The 27,347-nt window shown below is 66.3% G+C and overlaps 3 protein-coding genes across 22 annotated transcripts; all 3 read left to right on the forward strand.

The window, feature by feature from the left end:
- Nucleotides 1-106: 106 nt before the first annotated feature.
- Nucleotides 107-4,000, forward strand: SLC39A1 (solute carrier family 39 member 1). The gene is made up of 5 exons (XM_082703657.1): nucleotides 107-209; nucleotides 368-496; nucleotides 686-934; nucleotides 1,096-1,226; nucleotides 2,449-4,000. Exons 3-5 carry the CDS (start codon nucleotides 748-750, stop codon nucleotides 3,103-3,105), a joined length of 975 nt encoding a protein of 324 aa, XP_082559783.1. The 5' UTR covers nucleotides 107-209; nucleotides 368-496; nucleotides 686-747; the 3' UTR covers nucleotides 3,106-4,000.
- Nucleotides 4,001-4,467: 467 nt separating this feature from the next.
- Nucleotides 4,468-13,266, forward strand: CRTC2 (CREB regulated transcription coactivator 2). Of its 13 annotated transcripts, XM_082703560.1 has the most exons (16): nucleotides 4,611-4,737; nucleotides 5,264-5,361; nucleotides 7,254-7,355; nucleotides 7,433-7,546; nucleotides 8,029-8,093; nucleotides 8,713-8,781; nucleotides 8,957-9,060; nucleotides 9,161-9,190; nucleotides 9,304-9,398; nucleotides 9,498-9,547; nucleotides 9,667-9,911; nucleotides 10,209-10,612; nucleotides 11,569-11,838; nucleotides 12,039-12,119; nucleotides 12,321-12,507; nucleotides 12,632-13,266. In XM_082703560.1, exons 2-16 carry the CDS (start codon nucleotides 5,293-5,295, stop codon nucleotides 12,844-12,846), a joined length of 2,100 nt encoding a protein of 699 aa, XP_082559686.1. In that variant the 5' UTR covers nucleotides 4,611-4,737; nucleotides 5,264-5,292; the 3' UTR covers nucleotides 12,847-13,266. The 13 variants fall into 13 exon arrangements, with proteins under 13 accessions (XP_082559675.1, XP_082559684.1, XP_082559685.1 ...); XM_082703558.1 differs by lacking the exon at nucleotides 5,264-5,361 and having other exon boundaries at nucleotides 4,485-4,737; XM_082703559.1 differs by lacking the exon at nucleotides 5,264-5,361 and having other exon boundaries at nucleotides 4,486-4,737; nucleotides 7,433-7,549; nucleotides 8,032-8,093; nucleotides 9,334-9,398.
- Nucleotides 13,267-14,317: 1,051 nt separating this feature from the next.
- Nucleotides 14,318-27,280, forward strand: DENND4B (DENN domain containing 4B). 8 transcript variants are annotated; one of them, XM_082703473.1, is made up of 28 exons: nucleotides 14,318-14,445; nucleotides 15,665-16,004; nucleotides 16,560-16,812; nucleotides 17,410-17,479; nucleotides 17,683-17,852; nucleotides 17,938-18,182; nucleotides 18,470-18,536; nucleotides 18,618-18,676; nucleotides 18,828-18,972; nucleotides 19,240-19,415; nucleotides 19,542-19,642; nucleotides 19,885-20,100; nucleotides 20,493-20,638; nucleotides 20,937-21,076; nucleotides 21,150-21,276; nucleotides 21,639-21,845; nucleotides 22,030-22,158; nucleotides 22,844-23,009; nucleotides 23,269-23,436; nucleotides 23,654-24,042; nucleotides 24,140-24,262; nucleotides 24,406-24,575; nucleotides 24,654-24,795; nucleotides 24,965-25,201; nucleotides 25,686-25,803; nucleotides 25,890-26,055; nucleotides 26,143-26,207; nucleotides 26,314-27,280. In XM_082703473.1, exons 2-28 carry the CDS (start codon nucleotides 15,688-15,690, stop codon nucleotides 26,457-26,459), a joined length of 4,458 nt encoding a protein of 1,485 aa, XP_082559599.1. In that variant the 5' UTR covers nucleotides 14,318-14,445; nucleotides 15,665-15,687; the 3' UTR covers nucleotides 26,460-27,280. The 8 variants fall into 8 exon arrangements, 6 of the variants coding, with proteins under 6 accessions (XP_082559599.1, XP_082559596.1, XP_082559597.1 ...); XR_014304091.1 differs by lacking the exon at nucleotides 14,318-14,445 and adding an exon at nucleotides 14,696-15,109 and having other exon boundaries at nucleotides 25,587-25,803; XM_082703470.1 differs by lacking the exon at nucleotides 14,318-14,445 and adding an exon at nucleotides 14,696-15,109.
- Nucleotides 27,281-27,347: the final 67 nt, after the last annotated feature.

Genomic DNA, 27,347 nt, shown 5'->3' on the forward strand with positions numbered 1-27,347 from the left:
CCCGCCCCCTCGCACCCCCGCCCCGCCCCGCCCCCGCCAGCCCGCCCGCCGGCCTCCGATTGCCTCCAGGGCACGTCACTCCGCGTCGGGGTCCCGCCCTCCGGGCGCCGTCATTGGCCGGCGCCGGCGGGGAGGCGGGACGCGGCGGGGCGGGGTCCCGGGTCGCGGCGGAACCCAGCGGCCGCGGCGGAGGGGGGTACCCTGTCGAGGTGAGTGTGCGCCCCGGCCGTGCGGGCTGGGCGGCCTGGCCGCGACCCCGCCACCTGGGGCCCCTGGCGGTGCCCGTCTGCCCGCCGCTGTGCCTTCCGGCGCGGCGCTGGGGAAGCGGGAGCGGGGAGTGATCCAGCCCCAAACTCGCCCTGCCCAGGTGGCCCGCGACGCTCCCCGCCACGCTCCCCGCGACAGCTCGCGCCGCCCGACCCCCTCGGCTCCGTCCGCTCCTTCCTGCGGGGGCCCCCGCCTCTCCTCTCCCGGAGGGCCGCGCTCCAGGGGGAAGGTAAGGAGACACCCGCGGCGCCCCGACGCCGGAACCCCCGCGCGGGGTCCCTAGACGAGCCGTCTGCGGGCGCGTGGGCTGCGGGGCCCGGCGTGCACGAGCCACACGGGGCCGGGAGGTCGGAGGGCGGCGGGGGCAGGGAGCCCCCCTCCGCGGACCAGCGCCCCCTCTGCTCGGCCCCATCCGCAGGTGACCGCCGCCCCGCTCGCTGTGTCTCCCATCCGACAGCCGTGCCTGCCGCTGCAGCCACCATGGGGCCTTGGGGAGAGCCGGAGCTGCTGGTGTGGCGCCCGGAGGCGGTGGGCTCGGAACCCGCAGGGCCCGTGGGGCTGGAGGTGAAAGTCGGGGCCCTGGTGCTGCTGCTGCTGCTCACCGCGCTGTGCAGTCTGGTGCCCGTCTGCGCGCTGCGCCGGCCCGGGGCTAACCCCGAAGCCTCCGGTGAGCCTCTCGGGTCCCCGCTGCCGCCCGCGCCAGGCCTAGGGAGGGCGCCGGCTGCTGAAGAGGGTCCCCCGGGCCCAGGAAGGGCAGAGGGATCCTTGCTTGGGGCGGAGAGGCTCGAGGGGGTCCAGGCTCACTCCCGTCTGTGCTCCCCTGTCCAGCCTCCCGGCAGAAAGCCTTGAGCCTAATCAGCTGCTTCGCGGGGGGTGTCTTCCTGGCCACCTGTCTCCTGGACCTCCTGCCTGACTACCTGGCGGCCATAGACGAGGCCCTAGCGGCCTTGCACGTGACGGTGAGCTCTGGCTGCTGCGTGTGACTCTGTGGGGGTGGGGGTGTTCAGTCACACCGCTGTGGGAGAGGGGGCTTTTTCGGATCCCTTCCTGGGGTGCTTCGTGACCTTGTGACCGTGCGGAAGGCACCGAGCATGGGACCCTATGAATTGTGATTTTTAGTGATGGGGAATAACTTCCTGTGGTGCTCCCTCACCCCCAGCCCCCAGTCCCCAGGCCCTCTGTGACTGCGATGCACTCCGGGAGGTGGAGAGGAGCCTCTGGCCAGGCATGTGACCTCCTCCGGGAGTTTCTCAGCCCCAGCCTCTAAGAATCAGCTTCCTTCTCACGCCATTTTGCTGAAGGGGTGGGCGCTAGAGCGCCCTGCAGGCCTGGGAAGGGTAGGAGGCCTGGAGTCCGGAACCAAAGGTGCCATAAGCCAACAAGGTGGGGCGTGAAGAAGATCAAGTACAAAGCGTAGGAAAGTCTCAGGGGAAAAACTGACACAGTTGTGCAGAGGTACTGGGAAGATCCCCCGCACTCTTCCTCTTCCTAAGACTGGGGAAGTGACCCAGGATGTACCCTTTGTGACTGAGTGCCCCGTGGCACTGTGTGACTGTGTGTAAGTCTGATGGCCCCATGATACTGTGTGGCTCTGTGTGTGAGCATTTGGTGAGGTGGGCAACGTGTGATCCTTCCTGTGTGACTTCGTGTCCCACTCTGTGTAATCTGTGTCAGCCACTGGCAGCGGGGGCTGGTTTTGCGTCCCCTTCACAGCAAACATTTGGTTGTGTCTGGAGACGTTTTCGTTGTCACAACTCAGGGAAGGAAGGCGTTGTGCTTGCTCTTGGCATCTAACGGGTACAGATGAGGATGCTGTTAGATCCTACTGAGCACAGGATAGACCTCCAAAATGAATTGTCCAACCCCAAATTTGGATAGTGCCAAAGCTGAGAAGCTGGTGTCTGTGTGGTCCTGCAAGTGACACTCATGTGGGACGAGGGAGGAGGAGCTAGGAGAAGTCGTGTCCGCTCCGCCCCGGGTGACAGAGGGCCAAAATGGGCTAGAACCAGAAGGACTGCTGACTCTGGGCTGGGCCTCATCTGTGTGATTGTGGGTGTGTTTGTGTAAGTGAGGAGCCCTGCGCCTCTGGGGGACCCTAAGTGTGCGTCACTGGGACTCCTCGAGACTTGGAGTTTGACGGCTCTTCCCCACTCTCGGCCCATCTGCCCTGTCTGCCCACAGCTCCAGTTTCCCCTGCAAGAGTTCATCTTGGCAATGGGCTTCTTCCTGGTCCTGGTGATGGAGCAGATCACACTGGCTTACAGGGAGCAGTCAGGGCCACCACCTCGAGAGGAGACAAGGGCTCTGCTGGGAGCGGCAAACGGTGGGCCACAGCACTGGCACGACGGGCCAGGGCTCCCACAGTCAGGGGGAGCCCCAGCAGCCCCCTCAGCCCTGCGCGCCTGCGTACTGGTCTTCTCCCTGGCCCTGCACTCGGTGTTCGAGGGACTGGCGGTGGGGCTGCAGCGGGACCGGGCCCGGGCCGTGGAGCTGTGTCTGGCGTTGCTGCTCCACAAGGGTGTTCTGGCGGTCAGCTTGTCCCTGCGGCTGTTGCAGAGCCACCTGCGGGCACAGGTGGTGGCTGGCTGTGGGATCCTCTTCTCATGCATGACCCCTCTGGGCATCGGGCTGGGGGCGGCTCTGGCTGAGTCGGCCGGGCCGCTCCACCAGCTGGCCCAGTCTGTGCTGGAAGGCATGGCAGCTGGCACCTTTCTCTACATCACCTTCCTGGAAATCTTGCCCCAGGAGCTGGCCGCCTCTGAGCAGAGGATCCTCAAGGTCATTCTGCTCCTTGCGGGCTTTGCCCTGCTCACTGGCCTGCTCTTCATCCAGGTCTAGGGAGCTCCAGGGGCCCTTGACCTTCCTTTCCTTCCCCAGCGTATAAGAGTAGGAGCGGGGAAGGGAGGATGGAGGGTCAGAGAGTTCTCTGGGAGGCAGGGATGGAGTCTTTGGGACGGCCTGACCAGGGTGAGGGATGTGGTAGATAAGAGCCTGGCCCCAAGGGATAGTCAGATCACTAAGGACATGATCGCGGGTGCATACTGGGGAAGACACCGAGTGCTGGAAAGCCGGGGTCAGACACTACGTGCAGGGACCGGCTGGTGGTGGGAAGCCTGGGGGGCTGTACCCAGCGGCTGCGGGGTGGGGAGGTGTCGAGGAGGCCCAGCCCAGAGTCAGCAGTCCTGCGGTTCTAGCTCGTTTCGGCCCTCTGTCACCAGGGGCGGAGTGGACTGCTGCTTCTCCTAGCTCCTTCTCCGTATCTCCCAGAGGACTTAACGCCAAATGGCTTCTTCCTGCCGGTTTTGGTACCTTCGCTGGGTTCTCTAGTCCCGCTCACTTCTCTGTGTTTCAAGTGCCAAATAAATCCCTTCCCTCGTTGTCAAAAAGCACAGTGATGGCCCTGGACCGGCCCAGCCCTCAGTGAGGGGCCTGCTTGCCCTTTCCAGGCAGCCCTATTTGCTGAGCTGAGGCTGGGGGAGGGCTGGCGGCGCTGCGGCCCGGCCCCCTCCGCTTAGCGCCCGAGGAATCCCGAACCCCGACGGCTGCCGCGGGCCCAGATGACAAACACTGAGCTGCCAAACTGTTTTATACCAGAGGAGCCCGAGGGGAGGGCTCACCCCCAGCCACTTTTGGGGCGGGAGGGCTGTGGATAGAGCCACGTCCTCTAGAATCTATTTTACTAACTGACCTGTTTTGAGACTTGTTACCCAAATAAAAGATGTTTCTATACGTTTGTACCGTGTCTGATTCGCTGGTCTTGGGCAGGGGGTGGGCACGTGGCCCGTCCCAGGGGCCTGAGTCCAGACGTTTACAGCTGCTCCGAGAGTCCCGCTCTCGTTTTCTCTAGGCGCCGTAGGCCCCTTCCCCGAAGACGCAGATTTTCCCTCTTCCGTTGCTTCTTTCTTCCCGCCCCGTCTCCACCCCTTCCCCTTCCTCCCGAATCCTTCCCTCGCCCGCATCCCGTTCCCCTCCGCGCTCCGAGGCTCGAGACCAACTCGGAACTACTCTTCCCGGCGGGCTCCGCGCAGGGAGGAGCCGCGGGGGAGGAGCCAGGCTCCCAGGCCCCGGAGCCGCAGGACTGCTGGGAAATGGAGTCCGCTTCCTGTCCGGACTGCTCGCCTGGGGCCGCGCAGGGGTCACGTAAACAAACTACAGTTCCCGGCGGCCCCCGCGCGCGGCAGGTCCGGGCTAGGCTGGGGCCGGGTTCGCGGTGCTCGCCGAGGCGGCGGCGGCGGCTGCGGTTGGAGGCGCCGGCCGGGGCCCGCGGCGGGGCCGTGGCTTGTCCGGGAGGGTGGCGGGGAGGGACGCACGGGGAAGATGGCGACGGCGGGCGCCAACGGGCCCGGCTCGGCCACGGCCGCGGCTTCCAATCCGCGCAAGTTTAGCGAGAAGATCGCGCTGCAGAAACAGCGTCAGGCCGAGGAGACGGCGGCCTTCGAGGAGGTGATGATGGACATCGGCTCCACCCGGGTGAGGGGCCGCCGGGGGAGCGGGGGCCGGGGGCGCCGGCCCGGAGCGGGAGGCGGGGCGGGGGCGGGCGTCGCGGCGAGGGAGGCGGAGCGGGGCGGCCGCCGGCCGGGCGGCGCGGGTGGGGGGGCCGCGCGGGGCGGGAAGACGGGCGTGCGGGGGCCGGCGGGGGCCGGGGGAGCCGGCGGGGCCCGGGGGAGCCGGGGGAGCCGGCGGGGGCCGGGGGAGCCGGCGGGGGCCGGCGGGGCCGGGGGGGCCGGGGGAGCCGGGGGACGCCCCTGCAGCATCCCCGGGGCTCGGGCGGCGGCGGGGGTGGGCACGGGCCGCCGGTGCCTCCGGCTCGGGCATCTCCTGCGGTCCGGTCCGTCTGCCCCGCTGCGCCCCTCTCGCCGCACGGGTGCCTTCGGGGAAGGCCCCGGGAGCGGTTTGCGCGCCGCGCGGGGTCGGGGGGGCAGGAAGTCCCCTCCTGCGTCCCTTCCCGTTGCTTCCTTTTTCAAATGCTTCTTGTGGTTTCCTGACGTGAACGAAGGTGAGGTCCGTGGCTCCAGACGGCGCTTGATGTTCTGCCCTGGCCGCCGCGGAGGGGACGCAGGACTTGGAAGCTCCAGAGCGGGTCACCAGTTGGCTGTAGGTTAGGTTTGCTGAGCTTTCTAGGAAGATGGCTGTTTTGTGGGTCGGTTATAAAGTGCCTCCTCGGAGGGTCGCCTGTGGGTAGGGGACATTCATTCCTGAGCAGTTCCAGAAAGAAGACACCCCGGCCCGGTTGCCTGCGAAGCCCCTCTGGCCTTCGCTTCTTGCTTCCCAGGCCCCAGTATCAGAGGGCGTGAGGGCGTCCTCGTTCAGGGACACGTTCTTCTGAGAAAGGCAGGTGAGGGTACTGCCCCCTCGGGTCCCTCCAGGCCCATCCAGGAGGAGCTCCCGGGGAGAGGGTGGAACAGAAGCACCGCTGGGAGCTCTTTCTGCCTGTCCAACTGGTTTGCATCGATGCCTGCGACTCTGGCTGTGCTCTTGTTTCTGTCTTCCCAACTGTTGGTTTTTCTTGTGTGTTTTCCCCTTTGGGTCTCTAGAGACCATGTGTCCTGGTTCATGGGATTCTGAACAGTGAGCGTTAGTGGGGAAGCAGGTCGGAGGCGCTGGCCACAGCTCCCTCTTAGTGCTGGAGGGTCGTGATCCATCTGAGCAAAGACGGCTCTGGCTCCGCCACGGAGCTTCTGGTCGTGCTGGGGACGGAGGCAGGCACGTGGGCCAGAGCCTCTGCTTGAGGCCCTGTCCTCTGTCTGGGCTCTGACTCCTGCAGCCGCTGGGTGGGATTTTAGGGTTTGCGCAAGCAGAAAGGCTGTGAGAAGCTCAGAGCTGAGGCCTCTGTCTTTTGAGCAACGTGGTTTGTCCAAACACCGCTTGTGCCCACCTTGCCACTGCAAATTACTTCTCTGCTGCTCATTGACGTCTGGTGGGCATACAAGGCCGGGGCTTGGGAACCCAAGAGTCTAAAGCTGGAGGTAAGGGATCTGGAGCTTAGCTTAGCAGAGAGGGCTCTGCTGAGGCCCGTACAGCCGTTGGGGCCGACGGTAACAGGAGGCAGGTGTTAGCCGCGTACTGACAGCAATCTGGAGTGGCCCAACGGTTTCCATAGTGTCTGCTGAACTCGGTGTGCTGACCTCTTGGAACAGAAGGTTCTGATGTTGGGGTCAGCAGAGCAATGCATGACCCCCAGAAGTTCACCAGCTGCCCTAGGTCTGTGTTTTGGCTGGTTGCAGCAGTCCTCAGAAGTAGGCATTCACCTCCCGCAGAAGGACTTAGGGTCTGTAGGATCAGCCTGCCAGACTGATGGTTGTGGCGTCTTACTGCCGGGCCAGATAACCTCTCCCCAAAGTAGGGATCAGGCCGGGCTGAACAGGGTTACTGCTCCCTCTGTCACCCCCAGTCTCAAGGCTCCCCTGGCCATCCAGGGGCTTTTGAATGAGCTAGAAGTCTGCCTCTTGGTTTTGGGACTGGTTTTCCAGCGAGGAGAGCCGGCATTTCCCAGATGTTCTAGTTTGGGTGGTACAGGCTCTGTAGCTTTGCTGAGGGGGGCAAATGGCAGAGCCCAGAAGCCTGTGCCGTCCGGAGCGGGAAGGAAGGAGGTTGGTGATCATGGTTCGGTGGCCTCTCCCTGTGGCTGGCCCCTCATGTTCCAGTTAGTCCTGGCGCACCGGGAAGGGAAAGTGGAGGTGCCTGATGGGCCTCCTTCCCGGGACTTACCCTATGGGACTAGCTTGGGGGCTGCCGGCAACCCTTCGGGGACTCTGTTTAGACAGATGCCAACTGGGCCATGCCCCGAGCAGAGCATCAGACCCTGCCTGGCTGGGTAATGCCAGCCGTCGGCGCCGTGGATGCGGGTGGCGTGTCCCCGGCCTGGCCGGTTCTGCGGTTCCTGGCACCTCTCCTCCCGGCACCAGTGGGACGGCATGCCGTGGAGACAGATGGCACAGGAGCAGTGGTCAGAAGCTTCCCCGACACTCGCGCTTGTCCTCCCTCAGTTACAGGCCCAGAAGCTGCGCCTGGCCTACACGAGGAGCTCCCACTACGGCGGTTCTCTGCCTAATGTCAACCAGATTGGCTGTGGGCTGGCTGAGTTCCAGGTAAGCGGACACCGGCCGAGGGGGAACGCGGGCTCTCGGGCGACCTCCCCTGCGGACTTACCTGCCTCTTCCGGCAGAGCCCCCTCCACTCGCCTCTGGATTCGGCTCGGGGCACACGGCACCACGGGCTGGTGGAACGAGTGCAGCGCGACCCCCGGAGGATGGTGTCCCCGCTCCGCCGCTGCCCCCGCCACATATCCTTCCGGGGGCGTGGGGGCAGGCGGGGGAGGAGACGGGGTTCGGGGGAACTCATGGGAGGGAGGGGCTCTGTGTGCGGCTCCGTCCCCGTCCATTCCGGGCCTCCCAGACAAGCCACCGTTTGGCCCGTGGGACCGCGACGGCGCCCGTGATGGGGGACATAGGTCTCCTGCCGCAGGGGGTCTGGTCCCCTCTTCACGTTTTGCCTCCCCTTTCTCTTGGGAGCTCTCAGTTGTGGAGACGTTCACTGCGCTGCTTCCCATGCCCCATCCCGCTACTCTGCCTTATTCTTCCAGCTCTGCTGGGCCCGGTTCCCTTTTCTCTTACATTCTTTGGCCCTGGCATTGCCCCTCACGGAAGAGGAGGAGGGAGGTGCTCGCTTCTCTGAGCAGCTGGTCCACCTGCTCCAGTGTCCTGTGCTTCTCTGGTCTCTGTGTCCCCTGCCCCTCCTCCCTTTCTCCTTAACTGGTGTGCTCACGTCGACAGCTCGCCCTATGGTCCTGCCTACTTGTCTCCTCCCCCGGAGTCTGGCTGGCGGAGGTCAGTGTCTAGGGCAGGCACATCTCCTGTCCACTCTCAGCTGTGTCTCTGGAGGGAGCTTGGCTTGGGGCTAGGCTTGTTGGTCAAGGCTTTGAACAATCCTTCCTCCATGACGGCTGGCTGGGAGGGGTGGGGGCAGGCGCAGTAGGTGGGTCAGAGTCCAGCCCTGGCCGTGTTGACACGGGCAGCCAAGCCTCCGGGTCCAGCCAGTGCAGGACCAATGGTCACAGTGGCTGGCTGGGGTGTGTGCATCTGGGGAGGGAGCAGGCCGCCTCTCCCCAGGACTGGGTGCAGGTGTGCTGGCCTGGCCCCGGTGTCCGAGCCTCCCCGGGCCAAGTCATCCTCAGTGCTTGTACCAGCGTGGCTGCTGGGCTCCGGGATTCTGACTCAGCGGGTCCCGGCAGAGACAAGTTGAGAATTTCCAGGGCTCTTAGCTTGACTGTGGGAGAGGGGTCAGGGGTCCAGGTAGCAGAAGATCCAGGGAGGAGGCGTGGCCCTGGGCGCTCAGCCCTGTCTGTCTTCTGCTTGTGGCCTGGTCCTCCCCAGCCCCATGCTTGCTCTCCCGAGTGTTGCTAGCCTGGATAGCCTTGCTCGTCCTGACATTGTATTTCCCCCGCAGGGCGGTGCCCTGGGGCAGTTTCCCTGCGGAGAAGGGCCAGATGTTTCGACTACCATCTGCGCTGAACAGGTGATGGCCCTGGCCGTCTCAGAGCCACCTCTCTTATCTGTCCTGTCCGGCCACCCTCCACCCGGCTTCCTGTCCCAGCCCTGCTAGCGTTTCCCCTGCTGAGCAGGGCCTGGGGACCAGAAACAAGGTCCCACCCAGCTCATCTCTGCCCCCCCACCCCACCCCGCCCCCCCAGGACGAGTTCTGACTCTGCCCTTCACACCAGCGTGATGAACCCCAGCCCTCAGGACACTTATCCAGGCCCTGCCCCTCCCAGCATCCTGCCCGGCCGCCGTGGAGGTAAATGGCCTGGCCCCGGGCAGGGAGTGACCTGAGGAGCTTTAGTCGGAAGACCATAGAGAAGTCCAGACTGTAGCCAACTGTCCCGCATCCTTTGTAGGTTTTCTGGATGGTGAAGTGGATTCCAGAGGTATGTGTCCCACGCCACTCGTGGGTACCGATGCCCACGACCTTCAGGGCTGGTGTTGGGGGCTTCGTGCTGGGTCTGCTCACGTCGGCGGCTTCTGCCCGACTCCTTCCCAGCCGTCTCATCGTCAGTCTTTCTCTTTCAAGTCCCTGCTATTGAGGAGAACGTGCTGGACGACAGGCATTTGCTGAAGCCATGGGATGCTAAGAAGGTCGGTGTGGCCCACTTTCCCCGTTCTTTCTGTGGGGCGGGGCTTCCTCCGTCCTCCGGAGCCCTGGCCTCCTTCCCACGTTATTCCTTCTCTCCTCAGCTGTCCTCATCCTCTTCCCGACCTCGGTCCTGTGAAGTCCCTGGAATTAAGTAGGTGCCTCTGTTAGGCTGCCCGAGGGGCCGAGGGACACGCGGGAGGCGTGGGAAGCCGGCCTCTGCCCGCTCCCCGACCTCTGCCCCATCTCCCCCTCTCTTCCTGTGCCCTGCAGCATCTTCCCATCCCCCGACCAGCCTGCCAGCGTGCCTGGCCTCCCACCTGCCATGAACACGGGCGGCTCCCTACCCGACCTCACCAGCCTGCACTTCCCCCCGCCACTGCCCACTCCCCTGGACCCGGAGGAGATGGCCTACCCCAGCCTGAGCGGGGGCAACAGTACCTCCAATCTGACCCACACCATGACCCACCTCGGCATCAGCGGGGGCCTGGGCCCTGGCGCGGGCTACGATGCGCCGGGTGAGCGGCTGTCCTGGCTGGAGGGGGGGGCGGGGTGCTGGGGGGCTGGTCCGGGAGCCTCCTGTGACCGCCCGCGCCAGTCCTCCCCAGGAATTCTACATGGCAGGCGCGGCTCTCTCTCGAAAGGTGATGGCGGGCAGCCCCCGGGTGGGCCGTGCCGGCCTCACTGTCAGGGACAGAGCAGGGAGGACATTGTGTTGCCACTTCATAGTCTGGTCGCTGCTCTCTGTTCTGGGCAGAAAGCAGCCCGGCCCCGTCGGTAACGTTGGCATCCGTGCTTCTTGTCTGTGCCTGCAGGACTCCAGTCCCCTGTCAGCCACCCGTCCTTGCAGTCCTCCCTGAGCAATCCCAACCTCCAGGCCTCCCTGAGCGGCCCCCAGCCCCAGCTGCAGGGCTCCCACAGCCACCCCTCCCTGCCGGCCTCCTCCCTGGCCCGCCATGCACTGCCCGCCACCTCCCTGGGCCACCCCTCGCTCAGTGCCCCGGCCCTGTCCTCCTCCAGTTCCTCCTCCGCTTCAGCTCCCGTGCTGGGTGCTCCCCCTTACCCACCTTCGACCCCCGGAACCTCCCCCCGCCACCGTCGCGTGCCCCTCAGCCCCCTGAGTTTGCCCGCGGGCCCAGCTGAAGCCAGAAGGCCCCAACAGCAGCTGCCCAAACAGTTTTCGCCAACAATGTCACCCACCTTGTCCTCCATCACTCAGGTACGCGTGGCGGCCTCGTGTCCTTGTCTGTTTGCTCCTCTCTCCCCCGCCACACGCCGCCTCCCACGTCCCTCGCTCCTGTGCTTCTCTGCTCCCTCCTTCCTCTGTGCCCCTCATTTCGGGGGTGAGCCGCTTCCCGGTTCACGGCCCACCCCCACCCCATCCTGGGGCAGGTGCTGTGCGGCCTGAGAGCCTCGCCGCCTCACCTGTGGGACACGGGTGCCGTCCTAAGGGTCACAGGAGCCGCATTCGGGCTGTGCTTAGGCTGGGCCCAGCCAGGGGCAGCCCCGCAGGTCGTAGCTTTTCCTCCCCTGCTTCTCCCCCAGCTGCTTTCCTCGTGTGTTTTGTCTCTCACGCCTCCATCCTGTCCTGCCCCGGCCGTCGCTGCTCTTCCGCAGAGCTCATAGAGTCAGGGGCTCTTGGGTCACGGAGCCCCATCTCTTCGTGGTACAGAGGAGGGCACTGCCCAGAGGGAAAGTACTTTCCGAGCTCGCTTAGCAAGTTAGGAGGAGTTGGGAGCTGAAGGAGAACCAGTGAGGGCTCCTTCCTCAGCGCCCAGCCGCGCGCGCCAACCCCTGCCCCTTCTCTCAGCCGCCGCCCTTCCCAGGGATGGAGGCAGGTCTTCAGCCAGGCCTGCCGGGGCTCTGCTCCCTGCAGCCCGGATCAAGCCTCACCTCCCTCTCTCCTTCCTGCTCTCCCTGCGTCTGCCCTCGAGTCCCTCGAGTCCACGGGGCGCGCACCTGCGGCGGGGGGTGGGGGGTGGGGGCCGGTGGTGGCCGCGCTCGCTTGCTCTGGTCCTGACGTACGCGGTGATTGCGGGCACCCAGCCCCGGGGTGTCCCGTGGAACACTGGCACGTTTGTGTTGAGGATGGTTGCGGCTTCACGGGGTGGGAAGCCCTGGCTGAGGGGCTCTCCTGAGGGGTAAGCTTCTCCCTCTTCCCTTGCTTCTCTTCAGGGTGTCCCCTTGGATACCAGCAAGCTGCCCACTGACCAGCGGCTGCCTCCATATCCATACAGCACCCCTGGTTTGCTTCTGCCCAGCCAGCCGGCCACCCCAAAGCCTCTGCAGCAGCCCGGGCTGACCTCCCAGGCCTGCTGCAGGCAGCCCTCCGGGGGCCAGCCCCTGGGCCGGCCGCTGCACTTCGGGTCACTGTACCCGCCCAGCTCCGGTGGGCAAGGGCAGCCGTCTTACCACCGGCCAGGAAGTGACTTCGGCCTGGGGAGTGTGAGTACCCGGGTCCAAAAGCAGGGGGGAGGTTGGGGGGGGTGGGCTCGAGGGGCCCCTGCGCCGCATCGCTGGTGCACGCTGAATTGGCAGATCCGGGGTGGTGGGGGAGAGGCTCCGACCCCTGGAGCGCAGAGCTCCGTCAGCCCGAGGCTTCTGTCTTCCTGCGTCTGACCCCTGCTCTTGCCGCTGCCCCCCAGCCCGCTCTGCGCAGCGCGCTTGCTGATGACAGCCACTCTGACGCCTTCTCTCCCGGGCATGCCCACGCTCTGTCCCGGCAGGTACGGCGCCCACACCAACTCCGGGCCTGGTGCTTGCCGCTTGGGCTCTGCTTGCCACCTTCTTCCCGTCTCTGCTCTGATCTCTGCAGTCGGGGGCGGGGCGTGCTTTGCTGGGCAAACGGGACGGATTTGCCAGGCAGGCAGGGTCAGTGGGACCCCCGTTCTGAAGTGCCTCCTCGGGCCCTGTCCGTGTGTCCGTAGCTGGAGCAGTTCACCATGGAGAGCCCGTCAGCCAGCCTGGCGCTGGATCCCCCTGGCTTTTCTGAAGGACCTGGATTTTTAGGGGGCGAGGGGCCAGTGAGTAGCCTCCAGGACCCTCGTGCCCTCAACCACCAGAACTTGACCCGCTGTTCCCGCCGTGCCTCAGGGCCCGACGTCCTCCTCCCAGGTGAGCAGTATGGGGGGCGGCGGGGCGCAGTATGGGGGGGTCCATCCCCCAGTGCATCAGGAGGCCCGGGGTTGTAGAGGAGTGGACGGGCTGCGGGCCTCACCAGTCTCTTCTGCCCACACAGGGGAGTCCTCCCCAGGTTTCTCCAAGGAGATTGCGGCGGCCCTGGCCGGAGTGCCTGGCTTTGAGGGGCCAGCCGCTGGGCTGGGGCTGGGGCTGGAGGAGGACCTGCGCATGGAACCGCTGGGCCTGGAAGGGCTCCACATGCTGAGTGACCCCTGTGCGCTGCTGCCCGATCCTGCTGTGGAGGACTCGTTCCGCAGCGACCGGCTGCAGTGAGGGGCCTTGGCGGAGCCCCTCTTTGTGACCGTTCCCCATCACTGTCCCTTTCCTCCCTCCCCCCTGGCCAGTAGAGACTCCACTCTGCCCCCAGATCCTCTTTCTCACATGAATGAGGGATCCTAGGAATGAGAAAAAGTGAGGGGTTTGTCCAGGTGGCCCCTGAATTCTGCACAAGGGGTGGGCCTGGGGGAGCTGCAGGGAGGGCCTGAAGCACTTGTAACTTTGAACCTGAACCGTCTGTCTGGAGGTCAGAGCCTGTTGGAAGGCTGGGGGGGGTGAAGGGGGGACCCTGAGGCCTTGGGGTGGGCAGTGCCAGCCCCTCCTCACAACTCCTCCCCCTTGTGGTGGAGGAGAGAGCCAGAGTGGATATTATTTTTTATTAAATATATTATATGTTAATAAAAAAATCATATCAAACACTTGCTGTGGTGTCTATTCTTGGGGATGCATTTGGGGATCCAGAGGATCCCTGGGGCCAGGCCCTTGTGTCTCTTAGGGTGTCTGCATCTTCCTGTCACTGTTGTGGCTCGTGGCAGGGCCCCAGCCTCAGAATTTGTACCCAGCATGGAATGTGGCAGTCGCGACTGGAAGCGACTGGCTGCCGGCTCCGGACAGCGAGGGCTCTCCTGTGTGCGCTCGCCCCCGCCCCTGGGCCCTGGCTGGGAGTCAGGCAAGGAGGCCGCTGCCTGCTGAGCACTCAGGCTGCTGTCCCCCCCACCCCCGGAGCAGCTGGCCCCAAGCCCCAAGGACCGCCTGGCAGAGGGAGGGTCTCCAGGAGGATTTTATGCCCCGGGTGGGTGCCGGGCAGGGCTCGGGTTGGCTCCCTCTTTCGTACGGGCCTTTTAATCCCGGAGAACCTGGAAGACAAGTGGTACCTGGCCAGGCTCTGACCTCGCGCGGCGGGTCTGCGCCTGGCTTCCTCCCCGCGCCCGCATTCCCAGCCCGGCCGGCTCTGTTCCGCTGTCCCTGTGTGCCGGCCGGCCTGCTCGCAGGGTCCCCACGGGCCCTCCTCTTTCTGTCTCGGGCTGCCAGCCCTCCGGCCGCAGGAGCCTCTGCCCTCCGCTCCTGTCCCCGCCGCGACCGGCCGCCTCCGGGACTCGCGCACCGCGCAGCGCCGCCCTCCGCTCTTCCTCTGTCCAAAGCCCCCCTTTCCGGACAGGGAACCGAGAGCTTGTGGCCGAGGCCCGCAGGGGATGCAGGGTGCCCCAGACCTGGGAGTGGGGGCGTCGCGGGGTCGGCGCAGCCTGGGCCTCCCGGGGCCCGCGGCCAGGCGCCCTGGCGGCATGTGACCCGGCCCCGGGGCCGGCCCGGCGCCCGCCGCCTGCGTGCAGGGGGCCCTCCCGGCCGCCAGGGGTCGCGCTGCAGGCGCCGGGCGGGCGCGGCGGGGTCACGGCCGCGGTGGGGGTGTGGGGGGGGCCGCGGAGAAAGCGGGGCGCGCGGACGAGCCCGGCGCGGCGCCCCCGCCGCCTGTCCCTCCGCCCGCCGCCCGGCGGGGAGCGCGCTGAGCCGGGCGCCATGTCCGGGGCCGGGTAGCCCGCCGCCCGCCTCCGAGCCGCCCGCCCGCGGGCCGGGGGCCGGGGAGCCGCCGGCCGGCAGGTAGGGCCGGGCGGGGGGCGGGGGGCGGGGAGGGGGTGCGGGCGGGGCGGCGGGCGGGGCGGCGGGCGGCGCTGCTGGTTCCGCTTCCTCCGCCGCGGGGAAGTGAAAGCGCGGGGAGCCCGCCGGGCAGGGCCGGGCGCGCAGGTGTGCGGGGGGCGCCCCCCCCGGCCCGCCTCCCCCTCCCCCGCCCGGTCCGCGGCTCTCGGGCCGGGACCCGCCGCGTGTGGCCGCGCTGGGCTGGGGGGATGGGGGGCCCGGGGGGGGGGGGCGCGCGGGCGGCGGAGGGCGGCTGCGGGCCGGCCCGGCGGTCCCCCCCGCCGCACGCCCCGGGCCCGACTTCCGCCCGCGCAGCTTCCCCTCGCGGGTTTCGGGAAGTGCCCTCCCTTCCCCTCCCGAGCGCCCCGTGCCTCCGGCCCTGCGCTGCAGCCTCCCGCCGCGCTGCTCCCCAGCTCGGCGCGCCCGGGCTCTGGGGACCCCCCCGGGGCCCCCCGCTGTCGGGTTGGGCCATGGCGGCAGGTGAGGACCCCGTGCGCGGAGTGCCCGTGGGGCGCCCGGCTCCCTCCCTGCGCCCTGCGAGCGAGGGCGGGTGGCCGGACCGCCTCCCGCGGCGGCGTCGACCTAACTTCAGGCTCCTGGAGGTGGAGGGCGCTGGGCTTTCCGTCGGGTTAGTGCGCAGGGAGGAGAAAGGACACGAGTTTGGGGAAGACGCACGAAAACTTGGGTCTTGTGGGCCTTCCTGGAAACCCGTGGGGTCCTGCTGAAAACCCAGAGGTGCGCTCTTTAAGAACCTTAGCTGGACCGGGAGGTTCTGATGATGTCATCAGTAGAGGGGGAAGGTCGGAAACCCTTCAAACTGACTGTCAGGTCGGCATGATGTCACTGCAGGCCATTACAGAGAAGACTGTGGTCCCCGCCGCCAGGAGTCAGGCCGGGTGGGCCCTTTAAAGGGATTAGGGGAGCCGTGTGGGGCCAGAGCCCAGGGCAGCTGTGGGCGATGCAGCGGAGCGGGGCTTGCCTGGGGAGCCGGTGGGTGCCACCCGGAGGGAGGGTCCTGGCCTCCTTCCTTGCCTGGTGACGTCACAGGCCAGCTAGCTCAGGGTTGGCCGACCACCACTGACCCTCCCCTCCCCTCGGAAGGACTGAGGAGAGGAGGGAGCAGAGGGTGGCCCCTGGGTCGCCTCCCTTGCTTCTTCACATCTCCTCGCCGCCACCGTTCCAGATGCCGTGAGCGAGGCGGGGGCCATGGCGGAGGAGCGGCCCCCCCGGCTGGTGGACTACTTCGTGGTAGCTGGGCTTGCAGGGAACGGAGCACCCATCCCGGAGGAGACGTGTGTCCCCGAACCTAGTGGGCCCCTGCGCGCTCCCCGGCCAGCCGATCCCATCACGGACGTGGCAGTCATTGCCAGGGCGCTGGGCGAGGAGGTGCCACAGGGCTACACCTGCATCCAGACCTCGGCGGGGGGCCACCCCTTGGAACTTAGTGCTGGCCTCCTGGGGGGAACTCAGCCGGTCATCTGCTACCGCAGGGGCCGTGACAAGCCCCCCCTCGTTGAGCTGGGGTGCGTGTCCCTCCTGTGTGGGCACCAGGGGAGGCGGGGAGAGTCAGGGGCTGGGTTGCGAGCAGGAGGAGAACAGGCCGGAGACAGGGAGCAGGGGGAGGTGGATGCACCCGGTCCATACGTGGAGTTGGGCGGTGGACTAGTGTGGCTGCTGGCTCGCTGTGGGATCTGGGGCCGGGTCTTGAGCCCCTCTGGAGAAGGGAAGGGACACCGCCCCACAGGGTGGTTGAGAAGATTGAAGGAGGCTATCCGCATGTGGGACTTGGCTCGGGGTCATAAGTGGAAGCTTTTCCTTTTGGCGCTTAGGAATGAGTAGGAGGAGAGCCGCGGAAGGCTGGAGAGGGGCGTACTGACCGAGAAGCAGAGCCGAGCTTAGGAGAGGACGCGCAGGGTTCTGGAGGGTAGAGCCCTGCAGGAAGTGGGCCCTGCTGCCCGGTTTGATAGGGCCAAGGCTGCAAGGCTGGTGGGTAGGACTAGTTGGCCAGATCTGGCAGGAATGGGGTCTTTCTCGTCTGCCCCTAGACCTTGACGTCTGTGCCCGCTCTCTGCGTCCAGGGTCCTGTATGAAGGGAAGGAACGACCCAAGCCTGGCGTCCAGGTGCTGGACACGACCCCCTATAGCCACTCGGCCAACCTGGCCCCTCCCGGCCCTGGGCACCCCCGCACCTACCTCACTTGCCGGCGGGCAGCAGAGGGGGCGGGGCTCCATGCCCTGGGCATCACGGACCTCTGCCTGGTGCTGCCCAGCAAGGGCGAGGGCACACCTCATACTTACTGCCGACTGGCCCGCAACCTGAACCCTGGCATGGTGAGCAGGGCCCCTTGGCCGGGTGCGAAGGACTGCACCGAGCTGATGTGGGGGTTGGGCACAGGGCATAGAGGGCGCCCTGCCACTGGGGCCTCTTATGCCCAGGGTGGGCCCAGAGGAGTGACTCTAGTCTTGGGAGACCAGGATTGTTGGGAGGTTTTTCCTTGAAGATGTTATTTATTTATCGGGGCAGGGAGAAGGGAGAGCGGGGAGGAACAGAGGACCAGGGGGGATTTCCAGCAGGCTCCGTGCCCAGCCCGGAGCCCGACATGGGGCTCCATCTCTTAACTCTGGGATCAGGACCTGAGCCGAAACCAAGAGTCGGATGCTCAGCCGGCTGAGGCACCCAGAGGCCCCAGGATTATTGGGAGTTTTAAAGACAAGAGACCCCTGCAATGTAGGTGGGCTCAGTCGATTAAGCGTCTGACTTGATCTCAGGGTCGTGAGTTCCGGCCCTGCATTATTGGGCTCTACACTGGGCAAAAACTTTTTAATTTTTTTAAATAAAATTCAAAAGATGACAAAGGAGTGGTAGAGGACATGACGCCCAGAAATCTTTGTCGGCTATGTGTCTGTCTCTTGTCGTTTCTGGGGCAGTGGGGCCCAGCGGTCTACCTGTGCTACAAGGTGGGCCTGGCCAAGGCCAACACGCTGGTATACGAGGCAGGTGAGTGGCCCCTGTGTCCCTCCAAGCCCTTGGTCCTTAATGTCCCCCTCGCCTGCTGCCTCTTGGCTGGTACCCTCAGTGTGCCCAGACCCCACTTCCCCGTTGCCACTCGGCCCTTCTCTGGCGTCCCCAGAGCCCTCCCCTGAGTCTGACCGACCCTCCTCCTTTCCGTCCGTCCCCACACCCCGCTGCTGGGGGCGCAGAGCTGCTGGGTCGCTACCCAGAGGAGGACAACGAGGCGTTCCCACTGCCCGAGTCCGTGCCCGTCTTCTGCCTGCCCATGGGAGCCACTGTTGAGTGCTGGCCTGCCCAGACCAAGTACCCCGTGCCCGTCTTCTCCACCTTCGTGCTCACGGGCGCGGCGGGTGACAAGGTGGGTGTGCGAGGGCGCTGAGGGGTCCCGGCCCCGCCGAGCCCGCCTCACGGCTTCTCTTCCCCATCGCCGCCCGCATCCCCAGGTGTACGGCGCCGCCCTGCAGTTCTACGAGGCCTTCCCGAGGGCCCGGCTGTCGGAGCGCCAGGCGCGGGCCCTGGGCCTGCTGAGCGCCGTGGAGCGGGGCCGGCCGCTGGGGGGCCGGGCGGTGCGCAGCCGCCGCGCCATCGCCGTGCTGTCGCGCTGGCCCGCCTTCCCCGCCTTCCGCGCCTTCCTCACCTTCCTCTACCGCTACTCCGTCTCGGGCCCCCACCGCCTGCCCCTGGAAGCGTGAGCACCGCCGCCGGCCTGCGGGGAGGGCTGGCGGGGCCGGGGCCGGTGGGGGAGGGTGGGTGGGGGCTCGGGCAGGGGTGCACCACAGTGCAGACGGGGTTGTGGGGTTTGTGCAGGGGTGGGGGGGGCGTAGGAGGCCACTGCCTGAGGTGAGCGAGGCCTGAAGTCGGGAGCGACTGTGCTCCGAGCTAGGGGGTATGAGGTTCTTGTGGGGGAAGCGGGGAAGGGGGGCGGGAGAGAGAACTGGCGTGTCTGCCTCTGACCCGCAGCCCTCTCTTCCCCAGGCACATCTCTCACTTCATTCACAACGTGCCCTTCCCTTCCCCACAGAGACCCCGCATCCTGGTGCAGGTGCGAGCCTAGGCCCGGCGGGGGGCGGAAGGAGGTGGGGGGGCCCTCCTCTTTCTGACCTGCTGCTCCTCTGCCTCCCAGATGTCTCCCTATGACAACCTGCTCCTCTGCCAGCCGGTTTCCTCACCCCTGCCCCTCAGGTATGTGTTCGGGGGGAGGGTGCTATGATGACCAAGGACCCTGGAGGTGCCAGGCAGGTGGGCACAGGCCAGGCCCCAGTGGCCTCTGTGCCCGGTGTCTGGGGAGGGGTCTCCAGGGTCCCTGGTGACCCCCCTCCCGGCATCCCCGCAGCGGGGCGAGCTTCCTGCAGCTGCTGCAAAGCCTGGGCCCTGAGCTGGCCATCACGCTGCTGCTGGCCGTGCTCACAGAGCACAAGCTGCTGGTCCATTCGCTGCGGCCAGACCTGCTCACCAGCGTCTGCGAGGCCCTGGTCTCCGTGAGTGCCACCCCATCGGGCCCTTCCTCCTCGGGAGGTTCCCACCTGTGCATCACCCCAGCCGCTCCTGACCCGACTCTACTTCCTCTTGCTTCCTCGGGGGCATGGGTGGGGGTGTCGCTCGGCCTCCTCCTTGGGCACGATCTCCATACAGCAGGAGTCGGGGGCTGTTCTCCGATCCCCACCCTGGCCTGTGCCCCCCCCCCTCTGCACCCCCTCAGCTGCCCCAGGCTCCTGCTCACTGGTCCCCCCTCCCTGGTGCCCCAGATGACCTTCCCGCTGCACTGGCAGTGCCCCTACATCCCGCTGTGCCCGCTGGCGCTGGCAGATGTGCTGAGCGCCCCCGTGCCCTTCATCGTGGGGATCCACTCCAGCTACTTCGACCTGCACGACCCGCCTGCCGACGTCGTCTGTGTCGATCTTGACACCAACACGCTCTTCCCGTGAGAGGGCGGGGCCTCCCTCAGGCTGGTGGGGGCCCCGCCACACGCACACACAACCTTGGGCGAGCCCCGGGGGAGGTTGGCGAGCAGCCCCACAGCCCCTTCTCCTCTCTGCGGATCTCACAGGACCGAGGAGAAGAAGCCCCTGTCCCCCCGGACCTTGCCCCGCAAGCCCTACAAGGTTCTGCTGGCCACCCTGACGAGCCTGCACCAGCAGCTGGACCAGAGTGAGAGCCCTGGGCTAGGGTGGGGACCAGAAACTGGCACTGACCTTGAGCCCCCAGATAGGGAGGCCTGGGGAGAGCTAGACCTTCCTTGAGGAGCTTAGAGGTATTAGGGTTTCCACGGGAGCGCTGCGTGCGCAGGGTCACTGGGGTGGCTTGAAACCGTTCCCCACTGGAGTTGCTCCGGTCAGTACCGGCCAGGGGGTGCCGGAGCCGGCCCTGACCCCAGCTGCCCTGGTCCCCAGCATACACTGGGCCTGAGGAGGAGGCGTCCCTGGAGTTCCTGCTGACGGACTATGAGGCGGTGTGCGGGCGCCGGGCGCGGCTGGAGCGTGAGGTCCAGGGAGCCTTCCTCCGCTTTATGGCCTGTCTGCTCAAGGGCTACCGGGACTTCCTGCGCCCGCTCACCCAGGCCCCCTCCGAGGGGGCTCGGGATCTTGACAACCTCTTCTTCCTGCAGGGTAGGGAGGCCTGTCTCTTCGTGGGTTGCTGGCGGGGGAGGGGTGCTGGGCTTCGGGCAACGGGCGCGATGGGCAGTGTTAGAGGCACCAGCCGCATGCTTGCCTCTGGGCTTGGAGTCGGGGCGCCGAGATACACCAGTACTGGCCTGCCCTCTGGGGGCCCAGGGCTTGGGGTGCAGTGCTCCTGGGGCCAAGCTCTCCCTGGGGACCTGACTTCAGGGACCCCAGTCTCAGGCCCTGGGTGCAGACAGACAGAAGGGTGGGCCCCACAGACTGGTGCTCTGCACCCGCGGGCGTCCTGCCTGAGGAGCCCAAGAGAGGCCGTGGGGGCTGGGGCCCCGATGGGGCCTGCTGACCCCTGCGACCCTTCCCGCCCCCCCCCCCCCCGCCAGGCTTCCTCAGATCCCGGGAGCGCTCCAGCCACAAGCTGTACTGCCAGCTGCTGCGCACACAGATGTTCTCGCAGTTCATCGAGGAGTGCTCCTTTGGCTCTGCTCGGCACGCTGCCCTCGAGTTCTTCGACTCTTGTGTCGACAAGGTACTGGGCGCCGTCTGCCCTGCGTGCACCCTGCTACTGCTCCAAGCACTGGACCCCTGGCCCGCGTCGGGGTGCCCCCCGCCGCAGTTACACAGGGCATGTGGCTGCCTTCACAGACACACTGGCCCCCTGTGCCCGTCACCCGCCCCCAGCGGTATCTCAGGGGCCTCAGGGGCGCCCGGGCCCATGTGCTCCTTCCCCATCACGGTGCTGCCCGGCGATGCCATCTCCTGGACAGCTGGGAGTGGCGCCCACTGTGCCTGCCGCCCTGACGCTCATCCTCACCATCCTGCGGCAGGTCCACCCGGAGCAGGAGAAGCCTGAGCCGACGCCCTTGGTGGAGCTGGAGGAGCTGTCAGGGAGTGAGCTCACGGTCTTCATCACACCCCCCGAGGAGCCTCCAGCCCCAGAGGGCGGCGAACCGCCCCCCCAGTACTGGTGAGAGCCTCTTGCTCCCCTGAGGCCGCCCTCGCCTGGTGGTCCCTGCTATTGCCTCTTTCTGCCCCCGCAGCTACGACGGGTTCCCAGAGCTGCGGCCTGAGCTGTTCGAGTCCCCGCGGGAGCAGCCTGGGGCGCTGCCTGTGCCCGGCCCGGCCCGGAGCGCGCCCAGCAGCCCTGCCCCTCGCCGGACCAAGCAGGTGACCAGGACGTGGGCCCCACACCGGCACCTGACTTGGGCCGTTTTTTTAGCTGGGAGGCAGACGTGAGGGTGGCTCCGCTATGATTAGCAGGTTTCAGTGAGCCTGGCCCGTCAGACGTCAGCTGCTGGCCCTGCTGTCCTTGCCACCACCTTCGTCTTCCAAGCTCTGGAAGCTGGGGTCCGTCCACGCTTGAGAGCTGGGCGTCTCTGCCTGGGGCCTCGGCACCAAACCCTGGGTGCAGCGTCCATCCTGCCCCCTCGGAGCCCAGGCCCTGCCTCGGGGAGGGGTCTGCGTCTCCCCCACCGTTCTGAGATATGCCGTGGCCTGGTCCTTACCCGGGTGTGCCCTGCCCTATCCAGGAGATGAAGGTGGCCCAGCGGACGGCGCAGAAGTCAGCAGCCGTGCCGGAGCTGTGGGCCCGGTGCCTGCTGGGACACTGCTACGGGCTGTGGTTCCTGTGTCTGCCGGCGTACGTCCGCTCGGCGCCCTCCCGCGTACAGGCCCTGCACACGGCCTACCACGTGCTGCGCCAGATGGAGAGCCGCAAGGTGGTGCTGCCTGATGAGGTGGGGGCCTGTGCGGCTGCGGGCAGGGAGGGAGGCTGCCAGGGCCCTGGGGTAGGGGGAGCCGTGAGGTCTGTGGGGACCGAGGGAGGCTGAAACCCGGGCGCTGGTTGGGGGGGAGAAGGGGGTGCTGAGCCGTGGGTGGGGGCAGGGGATGGGCCCCTCACCCCGCTGTCTCCCGGCACAGGTGTGTTACCGGGTGCTGATGCAGCTGTGCTCCCATTATGGGCAGCCTGTGCTGTCCGTGCGCGTCATGCTGGAGATGCGGCGGGCGGGTGTCGTGCCCAACACCATCACCTACGGCTACTACAACAAGGTTCGGGGTCTGCTTGGGGCGGGACAGTCGTCAGTGCCAGGTGCGGTGCGGGGAGGGTGCTGCTCCCTGATGCCCCTGCCCCCCCGCCGCAGACCGGCCCTGTGACCACCGTCAGCCCCTGTACTGGGCAGGAACGCAGGCGGCTCCCTCACTTGCCTGGGCCCCGACGAGGAGCGCGGTAGTCCTGATGTGAGCCAGTGGTCCCTGCCCCTCACGCATTTGCTCTCTGTTCATCGTTAATGCAGGCCGCCCCCCTCACCCCCCGCATCTTTTGGGGTGTGGTGAGGGCGCAGAAAGTGGCAGGCTTGTCCAGGGTTCCACAGGGAGGAAATGAGGGAGTCAGGGCACGGAACACAGGCAGAGCAACGGCTTCTGCGTTTGGGCCCTTTACCACGGTACCGAACTGGTTTTTACATGATGAAACTCATCGATGACCAGAAAAGTGAAAATATTTTTTCAAAGCCATATGCTTCCTAAGTAGCAGAGTCTGGATACGAAGTATCCACACAGCTTCTGGTTTCCTCCAGATCTCGCCCAGGTGGGCTTGCTCCTGGCCGAACCATCGGCAGGATGTTTGCAGGGGGAGGTGGCCCCTGGGCGCCTGGCGTCCCTGGAGCAGGCAGCGGCCACCCGGCTGCGGTCAGGGCGTGAAGAAGGCCATCTTGATGGGCACTGTGCTTGGCAGGCCGTGCTGGAAAGCAAGTGGCTGTCGGGTACACCGGGTGGGCGCCTGCGCTGGGCCAAGCTCCGGAACGTTGTCCTGGGGGCTGCTCAGTTCCGCCAGCCCCTGAGAGAACGGCGGCGGCGGGAACAGGAGGCGGCCGCACAAGAGGCGGGCAGCGGCCGGACAGGTGGGTACGGGTCTGGGCTGGGGGCCGAGCAGCCAGGCTCCGGCAGGGAGAGGTGCAGAGAGCCGGGGCTGACCCTGTGGTTGGCATCGGGTGTCCTGGGGACGGGGACGCTGCAGTTGGCTGGTAACGAAGGAGAGGATGTTCTGCCGGGTGGGGGGCTCCAACCCCAGAAACCCCAGACCCACCCAAGGAGCCCTGTTCTGGGATAGGGGCTGGGCTTCTATCCGGCTGTCTTTAGCCGCCTCCCGGTCTTTCGCAGAGCCCTGCCTGGAACGGCCCTCCCCCACCCGCCCACTTCAGCGCCAGACCACCTGGGCCGGTCGAAGCTTCCGGGACCCGGCTTCCCCCGCGGGGCGCCTGGTGAAAAGCGGCAGTCTGGGCAGTGCCCGCGGGGCGCAGCCCACCGTGGAGGCCGGCGTGGCCCACAGTGAGTGTCTGCTGGAGTCCTCCGCCCAGCTGGTTTCCCTTACCGCGGGGCAGGGAGAGAGGGAGAGAGCAGAGCCAGGCTGTGAGGTGATGGGGGGTGCTGCGGAAGCTGGGGACCTTGCCCGGTTGCTGTCTTTTCTGCGGGCAGGGGCTGTGCTTCCCTGGCTCCTGGACGATGGGCGAGGCTTTGTGTTCTCTGACTCGTGTCTGCCCTGCAGTGATAGAGGCCTTGGGGGTGCTGGAGCCCCGGGGTTCCCCTGTCCCCTGGCGTGATGGGAGCCTCTCCGACCTGAGCCTGACTGGCGAGGAGCCGGCCCCTGGAGGCAGCCCAGAGGACTCGGGCTCAGCTCTGAGCGCCCAGTCGGTGGAAGCCCTGGAGGGGCTGAGCGGGTGGGCGCCCAAGGCTGGCGGGCGTCAGGAGGAGGCCAGCACCCCGCGACGAGGGCTGGGCGCCCGCCTACAGCAACTGCTCACTCCTTCCCGCCGCTCCCCTGCCTCTCGCACTGCGCCCCCTGAGCTGCCCCCTGAGCTGCCACCTCCGGCCCACCGCAGCCCGATGGACAGCCTCCTGCGCCCCCGGGAGCGGCCTGGATCCACCGCGTCCGAGGTAGCCTGCGAGGGCCAGGGCCAGAGGCCTGGAAACAGAGCCCAGAAGGGGGGGGGGGTGGCGGCGCCAACTGAGTGCCCCTCTCCTGCTGTGGCAGAGCTCGGCCTCTCTGGGCAGCGAGTGGGACCTCTCTGAGTCTTCCGTCAGCAGCCTGGGCCTGCGCCGGTCCTCTGAGCGCCTCAGTGACACCCCTGGGTCCTCGCAGCCGCCTTCCCTGGAAGTGAGGAGAGCCCCTTCTGCACAGATGGGCCCCACACCCACATGCAGACGCCCCCCGACCTTCCCTCTGGCGAGGCAGAGGCTGGGGCAGGTGGACAGAGCCTGGGCTCCTGAGCCTGGGGCGGGGGCTCTTCTCGCCCGCAGATCCTGCTTTCCAGCTGCTCCTTGTGCAGTGCCTGTGACTCGCTGGTGTACGACGAGGAGATCATGGCTGGCTGGGCGCCCGACGACTCCAACCTCAACACAGTGTGCCCCTTCTGTGCCTGCCCCTTTGTGCCCCTGCTCAGCGTCCAAACCCTTGACTCCCGACCCAGGTGCCCAAAGGAGGGAAAGTATTACGGCGGGACTTGGAGGTGGGAGTTCTGGGGCTGACCCCCATTATCCCCCTGCAGTGCCCCCAGCCCCAAGCCTGTCCCTGCCGGTGCCAGTAGCAGCAAAGATGCTCCCGTCCCTGGGGGCCCAGGCCCCGTGCTCAGTGACCGCAGGCTCTGCCTTGCCCTGGATGAGCCCCAGCTGTGCAACGGGCACACAGGGGTAAGGGCTGGGCCAGCGGAGAATGGTGGGGGTCCATGTGTGTTGCCTGGCGGTGGTGGGGTGCGACGGGCATCGAGGGTATGGGGCATCTTGGGAGCTGTGGCCCATGGTGGCTCGGTGGGAAGCAGGTTCTGGGGCTGGAACCGTCCTCCCTCTTGGTGCCCAACAGGCTGCCTCCCGGCGGGTCGATGAGGGTGCCTGGGCATACCTGAGTCCCCTGGTGCTGCGTAAGGAACTGGAGTCGCTGGTGGAAAATGAGGGCAGTGAGGTGCTGGCCTTGCCTGAGCTGCCTGCTGCCCATCCCATCATCTTCTGGAACCTTCTGTGGTATTTCCAGCGGCTGCGGCTGCCCAGTATTCTGCCATGCCTGGTGCTGGCCTCCTGTGATGGCCCCCCACCCTCGCAGGTCAGTGCCCTCCCGTGGCCCCTGCTGGTGCTTGCTGGCTGTTGCACACCTCGCCTCTGGGTCTGTCCCTCAGGCCCTGCAGAGCGAGTCACAGGCCTGGGCTGACCCCTCGGAGAAACCGAGCCTCCGTTTTCTCATCTGTAGAACAGCCTAAGTGCCCAGGCTCATTCGATGCCCGTGTGGTGCCTGGTTCCTACCCAGTGACTCCCTGACGGTGGTGTCATTCCGCCAACATTGACCGAGGACCTTTCAGGCTCCGGGCAGCTTGTAGGGACAGCTTTTAGGGACAAGGGATGCAGCAGCTCCAGGACCAAGTGTGTGCCTTGGAGAGCTCGCACTCCCCTGGGGACTCGAGGGCTCCTCTTCCTCTTCCTTTTGGCTCTAGCTCGCAGCGTCCCTTTGTGTCCTGGAGCACTGCCACCGCTCCGCTTCCTGCCCTCTGCCAGCTGGCCCCTGAGCCTGCCCCGTGTCTCGGCCCCTGCAGGCCCCGCCTCCCTGGCTGATGCCTGACCCGGCGGCTGTGCAGGTGCGGCTGCTGTGGGACGTCCTGACCCCCGATCCCAGCAGCTGCCCACCTCTCTACGTGCTCTGGAGGGTCCACAGTGAGTCTGGTGTCCGGCCTAGGCTGGGAAGAGTGGGTGATGCCCGCAGGGCGCAGCGATCCGGCTGCCTCCCTTCTCTCACCTAGGCCAGATCCCGCAGCGGGTGGTATGGCCCGGCCCCATCCCTGCAGCCCTGGGCCTGGAGCTGCTGGAGGCTGTGTTGCGCCACGTGGGTCTCAACGAGGTGCACAAGGCCGTGGGGCTCCTGCTGGAGACTTTAGGACCGCCTCCCAGTGGTCTTCATTTGCAGAGGTACGGTGCTCCCACCCGGGAGGTCCCTGGCCTGTCCCCGGGTCCGTACCCCCTTTCTCTCACTCGGACCCTCTGCCTCCACTCCAGGGGCATCTACCGTGAGATCTTATTCCTGACAATGGCTGCTCTGGGCAAGGACCACGTGGACATTGGTGAGGGAGCAGGCAGGGGCTAGGGAGTTTAAAAGTATCTGGGGCCCGGTGTTGGGGGGTTAAAATTGTAATCCGTTGCCCTGCCCGCTTCCACTCTCTTTCCTAGGGGCCTTCGACAAGAAGTACAAGTCCGCCTTTAACAAGCTGGCCAGCAGCATGGGCAAGGAGGAGCTGAGGCAGCGACGGGCACAGATGCCCACCCCAAAGGCCATTGATTGTCGCAAGTGTTTTGGAGCACCTCTGGAATGCTAGGGACCCTTAAGCTCTCCTCTCCAGCCTGGGGTGGGGAGGTGGGGGAGAACGGATTCTAGAGCTACCCTGCTTTCCTACTCCTTTTGTAGAGGAGTTGGGAGCGGGCTGGGAGGCAGGCCCAGCCGTAGGCTCCGAATATGGGCAGCAAGAAGAGGGACCCACTGTTAGCAAAGGTCACAGTCCCCCTATCTCCAGCCTGCGCAGGATGCTCCTGCTGATGTATGAGGCCTGGCGGGAGTTGGCACAGCTCGCTGATGTATGAGGCCTGGCGGGAGTTGGCACAGCTCTGGTTCTCCCCAGGTTATACCGGGAATTCTCTTCCAGGGTACCCACGGATCTGCACTGCCCTGGTCATTGTCTAAGTTTTTGTTTTAAAAAACAACTGGAAAGGTACAGAGCTACTGAGCCTTTGCCCTGGATGAGAGGGAGGCATGCCGTTCTCCACCAGTGATGGGCCTTCCTCCTGGGAACTGCTGAAGTAGCCCAAAGCTCTCCATCAGGTCTTCCCACCTTAGTGTTTGCGTTTTCAGTTATTTATTGTGGAACCACGGCCCCTTGCTTATGAGGTTCCTAGGGATGATGAAAAAGAAGGGAAGCAGGGCACCGTGGTTCAGTGGTTCGCAGCTCCTGCAAAGTCAGGAGGGAGCTAGAGAAGCCCCATCCTCCCCTCAGGAACAGCCGGGCCCTTCTAGTCCTAACCCTTCCCATCTCCTCTGCTGTGGGGAATGCCTCGCCCGCCCAGGGCCCTGGCTGCGCAGTAAGGATTGTTCCTTGCGAAGTTTTGTTGGATGTAAATAGAGTAAAAGCTGCTTGTCTTTTTCCTTCTGCCTCCTGTTCCCTGCGTCTGGGATAATGGCAGGGGACGCCGCTCTTTCCCGGGGTCGGGGT

The sequence above is a fragment of the Mustela nivalis genome, assembly GCF_964662115.1.
Source record: "Mustela nivalis genome assembly, chromosome: 16".
In the NCBI taxonomy this organism is placed as follows: Eukaryota; Metazoa; Chordata; class Mammalia; order Carnivora; family Mustelidae; genus Mustela; species Mustela nivalis.